The sequence below is a fragment of the Cajanus cajan genome, chromosome 1 (assembly GCF_000230855.2).
Source record: "Cajanus cajan strain Asha chromosome 1, NIPB_CcT2T_4, whole genome shotgun sequence".
In the NCBI taxonomy this organism is placed as follows: Eukaryota; Viridiplantae; Streptophyta; class Magnoliopsida; order Fabales; family Fabaceae; genus Cajanus; species Cajanus cajan.
The window spans coordinates 64,023,378-64,031,798 of NC_138517.1; the positions used below are offsets into that span (position 1 = coordinate 64,023,378).

At 32.3% G+C, this 8,421-nt stretch overlaps 1 protein-coding gene and 1 pseudogene across 3 annotated transcripts; one reads left to right on the forward strand and one right to left on the reverse strand.

Annotated features, from left to right (window-relative positions):
* Positions 1-3,897: 3,897 nt before the first annotated feature.
* Positions 3,898-8,350, reverse strand: LOC109794110 (uncharacterized). 3 transcript variants are annotated; one of them, XM_083061531.1, is made up of 6 exons: positions 7,765-8,349; positions 7,445-7,682; positions 7,150-7,344; positions 6,981-7,073; positions 4,281-4,649; positions 3,898-4,160 (listed from the first exon to the last, which is right to left on the reverse strand). In XM_083061531.1, the coding sequence occupies exons 3-6, from the start codon at positions 7,303-7,305 to the stop codon at positions 4,086-4,088; spliced, it is 693 nt and encodes a 230-aa protein (XP_082917657.1). In that variant the 5' UTR covers positions 7,306-7,344; positions 7,445-7,682; positions 7,765-8,349; the 3' UTR covers positions 3,898-4,085. The 3 variants fall into 3 exon arrangements, with proteins under 3 accessions (XP_082917657.1, XP_082917654.1, XP_082917659.1); XM_083061528.1 differs by having other exon boundaries at positions 7,150-7,362; positions 7,765-8,345; XM_083061533.1 differs by lacking the exon at positions 3,898-4,160 and adding an exon at positions 6,797-6,897 and having other exon boundaries at positions 4,509-4,649; positions 7,150-7,362; positions 7,765-8,350.
* LOC145950416 (putative phospholipid-transporting ATPase 9 pseudogene) lies at positions 4,808-6,247 on the forward strand (annotated as a pseudogene).
* Positions 8,351-8,421: the final 71 nt, after the last annotated feature.

Sequence of the window (8,421 nt, forward strand, 5' to 3'; positions counted from 1 at the left end):
AATTTTCAAATGTTACCTTCAGTAGATGGATACATTGAAATTGGTTGAACCATTGGACTATTAACAACAACATTTGGTTGCACCTCATCATCAGATGGTTCACAATTATCAATTTCATCTTCATTGGATTCATCAATGCTTTCATATGATGATGAAACATGATAGTCTTCATCATCTTCGTCATCTTCATCTTCGTCATCTTCATCTTCATCTCTTGTGATCAAAGGTGATCGTTCAATTGACAAATTTTCTAATGAAAAAGTAGAAGATTCTTGCATACCTATTTCAGCATATAATTCCATTATTGCCATCACATTCTGGCTCTGAAATGCTTCTATCATGCATTGTACATCATCATCGTCACTCAATTCCAATGAAGAATATATGTTGTTCTCACCTTGTGAAACTAAAAATCTGTAACTTACGGATAATATCACTTGATTTGAGTTAAGATTAAACTTGTTGTGAATTCTTCTTTTTAATATATCCAAAGTGATACCTCGTTTGATATACATTCCTTTTCTTGGTCCATCAAATGTTACACCTTCAGCACCTTCATACATCTTTCCAGTGTAAATATAAGCAATCATTTGATCCATAATATCTACAACCAAAAAAATTAATTAGTGCAAATACGTACTATTTATATCTTAAAAAAATAAATACTCACCGAATTACAAGCAAACGTAACTGGTTCAGAGAATTCACTCACACCAAAACGTAACTGATAAATATATAATTTGAACTGTGAAAAAGACGTAGCTGGGAAGTGGTATATATAGTGATAGTGGCGCTGTGGGCCATAGCGACACAGTGTCGCTGTAGGCCACAGCGCCTCTTTTAAATAATTTAAATAAAAAAATATATTCTGAAAATTAAAGAAATTACAGAAAAATAAACTTTATATTTATAAATTCATATTTAAATGGTTATATAAAATAAATAAATTTTCAAACAGAAAAACTAAATAATTTACAAAAAAAAAATAAAAATAAATACAGGCGCTGTGGCCTACAGCGACTTTAATGGCGCTGTAGGCTACAGCGCCTCTTTTAAATAATTTAAATTAAAAAAATATATTCTCAAAATAAAACAAATTACAGAAAAATAAAATTTATAATTATTTATAAATTCATATTTAAATGGTTATGATAAATAGAATTTTGCACACAAAAACTAAATAATTTACAAAAATAAAAAAAAATAAAAAAAAATTAAATTTGAGGCGCTGTGGCCTACAGCGACTTGGTGGCGCTGTAGGCCACAGCGCCACTTGCATAAAATATTTAAAAATTATTTTTTAAATTACGTTTATTAATAACTATTTTTTATTTTTATAAATAAATTATAAGTAAACTAAGTTGATCTTTTTAAGGTTACATTTAAATTATTTAAGTTTTTTTTTTTTTTCTTAGGTGGTGTCGCTGTGGGCTACACCATCTTTTTTGGTCCAGAAGTTGTGGTGGATCAGCCCATAGCGACACTTGTTTGGCTCATTCCAGCGCTAAAAAAAAAAAACCACGTGGCAGGGGTGTCGCTGTGGGCCACAGCGACACTGTTGAAAATAACCCCAAAGGCGTAAATACTTTTGAAATAGCCCCAATTGCGTAAATAAGTTGGTCAACCACCCCACTTTGGTCAAAAACCCATTAGTAAAGTTTCTTGGGCTCGTTTGTTTTTTTTTTTTTTTTTGCTTTGGATAAGTTATGGTGTAGAAGGGATAAATGTAATTTTGAAGATAATATGATTCAATCGAAGGAAATTGCATTTCATGTTCGGAATCAAGTTGCAACAATTGATTTGAATATTGTGAGTAAGAAATTGCTTAATTACTGACTGCATAAAAAGAACTAGTAAACACTAATATAAAGTGTATTCATCTTGAAGCTAGATTCTTCAAGCTTAATTGTGATGGCTCAGTGCAACATTTTGTGAAGAAAGTTACAGTAGGAGGGGTATTTAGGGATTATTGTGATCAATTACTCTTTTGTTTTGCTTCAAATATTAGTTTATGTTTAGTTATTCATGCTAAACTTTGGGTCAGATTGATTGGTATATCTACAGCTTGGAATTGAGGCTATAAACAGTTTATGGTTGAGACTGATTATCAAGTTGCAATTAATCTACTCACTAAAGGGTGTTCTTCATACCATCCTCCATTGAGCATTTGCAAAATATTAAAGAGATGGTAAACAAAGGAGGCACATTTCATTGGATGCATGTTTTGAGGAAAGCAAATCAAGTTCCAATTATACAAACTAATTTTGGTTTTTCATTAAATGGTCAATCGAAAATATTTGATGTTGTATCTTTTGTTGTTTGGAATGTTGTTTTGCAAATGTAAACTCTATTATGTTTTTTTGTGATTATTAATATTCTTGGACTTTTTAGCCCTTGTTTTCAACAAAAAAAAAAAAGAAGAAAAAGACATCTTTAATAACTTTAAAAATCAATGATTGTTAGTCATAATTAAGAATAAAGAAAAATTAATATGTTGCTTATAATTAAGATTAGAGATGGTATACTTTATTATAAAATTTAGTTATATATAATTAATATTTAACTTGTGAAATGTTTATGTTAGCTAAAAGTATTTAGTAAAATCTTAAACAGTTATACTATACAAAAAAAAAAAAAAAAACTCATCTTGTGTATTGTATTCCCAAGGATAAAATATATTAACATAAAACCAACAAACGTTTGAAAACTTATTTTACAAGACAAGGATGTTTTCTAAGCATACAAATTGAGCCTATAGTTATAAGGTTATTGGCAAGTTCGAGCCAGTGACTCATGCTTCATCATATTATTGTTTCACGATTGACGTTACTAACCCCAGTCCCCACGATCCCATATACCCAAAATAAGACACTGTTCACTACAAAAAATGTGTGATTTGTGGCGGTTATTTTGGCATTTTCTGGCGGTTAAAAACCGCCACAAATCGCATTACCGGCATCCTGCTAGGTCCACGGTCGCCAAAAACGATTTGTGGCGCAGATTTTGTAAACGCTGGTTTTAGGCGTCAGAAAATTCAATCATTTTGTGGCGGTTTAAAACCGCCACAAAGCTCATCTAAGTTTTTTACTTCATTTAACATTTCTGGGGGTTTTAACCGCCACAAAATTCGTCTAAAAATTGCTTGATTCAATATTTCTGGCATTTTAAAACCCCCATAAAATTCATCTAAACTTTGCTTGATTTAACATTTGTCGGTGTTTTAAACCGCCACAAAATTATTATCATTTTTTATTTTGAAATATATTTGGAATTATTTTAAAAGCGCATTTTTATTAGAAATTGATAAATAATAATATATATTTTTTAGGTATTTATCAAATTATTATTTAAAATTGTCACTAACCATATTAATCATTGAAAATTAATAATGACTATTATATTGTTATTTAATTCAAGTAACTTATAATTAAAATTTTACTTGTCGAATTTTAGGATCACTTATTGTTATTTTTGTTTTGTTGATCCCTCAAAAGCTTCCAAATATCTTGGAATTGGAAAAAGTGTGAATAATCAACTATATGTATTTAACTTTTTTTGGACAATCTGGACTTGCTGTTTTTACTATTGGTCTACATTTATTGTAAAGGAGAACTACAATGTTGATAGCCATATAAAATTAAGCAGATGACTTTGATTGTCCAAGTCTGGTTAGATTATGATCAGGAGAATATTGATAGACATGTAAAATACATACCATATATTTTCCAGATCAGATAAATCTATTAAAATAGTAACTAATACTGCAGGAAGTTGTTGTTTATGCTCACAATGGTAGGTCCTTATCATATACTACCTAATATCCACGTATCTCAATCTTGGTAAATTACTTTTTAAAATTGAAATAAAGCATGTATGTGCTTTAGAAGCCAGAAAAGCTGACACAGTAATTGAATTGAACTCGTAAGTTCAAATTTTGGATATATTTCCTTGCCGTTGCTTGCTGCTGTGATGTCTATGAAGTATATGATGCATACATCAATTTGGTTAATCTTGCTTCAAATATAAAAAAATAGGTTCAAATTCATGAGTTCATCATGTCTAACAAAAAAAAAACAATAATAATGTCAAACTCCATGAACATTACTATCTAATGAAGATCCTCCTTGTGGTGTTGGCATGTCATGTCCACTCCCTTCATCCTATAAAATACAAATTATTTAATGTTATCCTTAATAATAAAATATGCAAAAAAAAATATTAAACTTTAATTAAGTATTAATATAATTTAATTTAGTGCAAAAACATATAAAAACACTTACCGCTACATTACTACTACCACTACCAAACATAGCCTCTAACTCAGTAGGAATATGTCCTTCCTTCATTTGTATGTAAGCAAGCATGACATTTTTTAATGTCTTGACATTTTCTTGAGAATTTGCCAATTGACCCTTCAAACTAATTACTTCCTTTTTCAGTTGAGAATTTTCAGTGGAATCAGAATTTGAAGAACTGCACCCTACACCACTAAATCTTGTGGATGATTGAAATGCCACACTATGTAGACCTCCTAATCCCAAGCAACGTACACATCCAGCATGATCCTTTCCCAACACTTTACTAAGACTATCATTAGTTGAAATTTCATTAGAGTTGTCACTTTGACACATTTCTGTTGACATCTTCTCCTGAAAAAAACATGAATGAGTTCTTAAAATTCATACATTGACAAACTAGTCTGAGTCAATAATCTTGTTGTTTATATTTTATATTAAGAGAAACTAAAGCAATAATGATTTGCTTTGTTGGAGTTTATAACCTAGCTAGTGGAATCCTGCTGCAGGATATTGAAGTAAATAATAGAAGAGTTAAAATGCATAAAGGACATGGAACTTTTGAATATACTGAGTGGAAGAATCTGAAGGTAGGGCATATAGTGAAGATAATGAAGGATGAATTCTTCCCTGCAGACCTCCTATTACTTTCATCCTGTTATGAGGATGCAGTCTGCTATGTAGAGACTATGAACTTGGATGGAGAGACAAATTTGAAGTTAAAATAAGGGTTGGAAGTAACCTGTTCCTTTCACGAGGACTTTCATTTCGGTGATTTTAAAGCTACAGTCAAATGTGAAGATCCAAATGAAAATTTATTCATTTGTTGGGAGCATGGAGTATGAAGAACAACAATATCCCCTTTCTCTTCAACAACTTCTTTTGAGAGACTCTAAACTTCGTAACACAGACTATGTATTTGGAGTTGTCATCTTCACTGGTCATGACACGAAGGTCATTCAAAATTCCACTGACCCCCCTTCAAAGAGAAGAAAGGTTGAGAAGAAGATGGATAGGGTTATCTACTTCATGTTTTGCATTTTGTTTCTAATGGAAGTTGTTGGATCTATTTTCTTTGGCTTTACAACTAAAGATGACTTGGACAATGGAGTGATGAAAAGGTGGTATTTAAGACCAGATGATTCTACAATTTTCTTTGATCCTAAAAGAGCACCTGCTGCTGCTATATATCATTGTTTGACAGCCTTAATGTTATATGGTTTCTTCATTCCCATCTCATTATATGTTTCAATAGAAATTTTCAAAGTCCTTCAGAGCATCTTCATCAATCAAGATATCCATATGTACTATGAAGATGCAGACAAACCAGCCCATGCCCGTACTTCAAACTTGAATGAGGAACTTGGCCAAGTTGACACAATACTTTTTGATAAAACTGGAACTCTGACCTGCAACTCGATGGAGTTCATCAAATGTTCCATTGCTGGGGTAGCTTATGGTCGTGGTGTTACGGAGGTTGAGAGGACAATGAGTAGAAAAAATGGTCTTGCTTTGATTGACAACCTAGGGGAATCTCCCGACCGAAATGTACCCATCAAAGGTTTTAACTTTACAGATGAAAGAATAATGAATGGAAAATGGGTTAATGAGACTAATGCAAATATTATCAGGAATTTTTTTCGCTTGTTGGCTATCTGCCATACAGCCATACCAGAAGTTGATGAAGAGACAAGAAATGTCTCATATGACACTGAATCTCCAGATGAATCAGCATTCGTAATTGCAGCAAGAGAAATTGGATTTGAATTCTATAAAAGGACTCAGACTAGTTTGTCAATGTATGAAATTGTTTCTTCAATTTTAGAAGCCATCTAATCAAGAAGGCCAGCAGGGTAAGATATAATACTCAACAGTGTATTGCAGGCTCAAAATTCAGAAATTAGAAGAAAATTTAGGAAATGGTACAAAAGACATACTCAGATATCACTCGGATGGGGTTGACAAATTACACATAATTAATGCAGTAGAAAAAAATGTTTGGGATATATCAGATATGCTTCCCATTTTTTTTATTATAGTCAAATTGGGAACTACCTAGTAATTTAAATCATAATTCATGCACATCCATTTCATGTTCATATAAATTGCTCCAAACAAAACATACAATCTTGTAGAGATTTTTTAAGGGACCACGCTATGCATATACATGCCATATGAAATTCTGATCAGACAACTAAAATCCTCTCTTCAAAATTTCCTTTGCTATAGTGCAAACAACTAAAATGGAAAATGAAAACACATTCACAATTCATATAAGTTTAAAAACGTTTTTCAGAAAATACTCTTTATTTTTTATAAACACATTCTCAAAAGACTTCTATGTGTGTATTAAAAAAATTTAAATGAATTTTGATTTGGGAAAATGAATTATGAATATAAAGATACTATATGTAGATTAATTAATATTTCTCAACCAGCCAATTGTGTGTAAAAGGCGATTAATAATTAATATGTTCAATTCAAATTTACTTGCAACATACCCAATAGACTTTGCCTCCTCATTGACATAAGACCCATCTTTTTTCTTGTGAGTTGCAATGTATAGTTCACCTAGACCTACAACACGTCCAAGCTCTTGTTCCTAATAGAAATGACAATGTAACTCCAAATGAACAATATAAATAATTCTTTATTGAAGCTCAATAAATGAAGACCAAAATTTACCATCTCATGTTGTTTCATAGACAACATTTTTGCACCACCAGTATGTGGAATCGTTTGCTTTTTTCTTGCTTTAGTATTTTTTTTGCACAATTCCTATGAAAAAAAAATTATTTATTAAAATGTCAAGCTGAAAAAATAATTAATGATTATAAATATTTGTTAAAACTACCTGATAATTTGGCCTTAGATGATAGTCAACAAATGATGACCATTGATCTTTATGAATACCATCAGGAACTTTAGCAATTAACTGTTCTCTTGACAATGAAGGGTCATAAACACGGTTCCACATATTCATCTTTGCATTCCTATACTTTCTTGACATGGCAAGTGAACAATAACGCTTAGCAATCAACTCTGAAGCCTGAAAATGAAATAGATTCTTTAAACAAAAAGAAAAACACATGTTAGTATATCATAATTACAAAAAAAAAATGACCATAAAATTTGACTTAAGCATGTACCTTTAAAGTGTTAAAGCAATCATCCTTATATGATTTTGGAACTTTTATCCAACTATCAAAGTTAATGGGAATATTTTTGAATCAGTGCAAATACGCCCACAAGCTCCTAAAAGAAGTGTCGTTGCTTCTCCATAGGCTCGTTTTTGCCTATCAAATGGCACAACAATACGTTCACCACGTGGCATCTCAAATACTCCTGATTTTGTCAACTTAGTCTTTTTTGTATTTCCTTGCTCATCTGTCAAAATGTGACATAGCTTATATAAAAGTTTTCATAAGAGATATAATTGTTGTATAGTAAAATAGAAAAATAATGTTACCTATGACTTGTACAGTCCATACCCTACTTGACTCACGACCTACACGTGGTCGTTGAGTAGGTGCAAGTGGCTGCTCAGTGTAGACCCCTAAAATTGTCTGGGTCGGAAATAAAGCTTGAAGACTCTCGAAGACTGAAGGAAGATCAGCCAGAAGGACTCCTGGAAGGCCCTAGGAGGGTTCTCTGTAGGTCTAGAGGTCTTAGAATAGCTTAAAATAAGGAAGTGGAGGGAATGAAGCCCAATACGGCCGTACTAAACTTAATACGGCCGTATTGAAGCTTCAATATGGCCGCAGTGAACTCAATACGGCGTATTGAAGTTTCTGAAACTTCAATACGGCCGTACTGAAATCAATACGGCCGTATTGAAGCTTCAATACAGCCGCAGTGAACTCAATACGGCCGTATTGAAATTTCTGAGCTTCAATACGGCCGTATTGAACTCAATACGGCCGTATTGAAGTTCAAAAATTTCAATACGGTCGTATTGATTCTGTAGCCCGTATTGGGCCTGTTCCCTATAAATATGACGTCAATTGGACGTCATTCGACACTTTCACACTCAGTTTTGACTCCCTCCTTGAGTATTCTGGGGTTTTTGAGCAGTGTTCTGCCCTAGAAATCTCTCTGGGAGTCGATCCGACGAAGTTCTGGAATT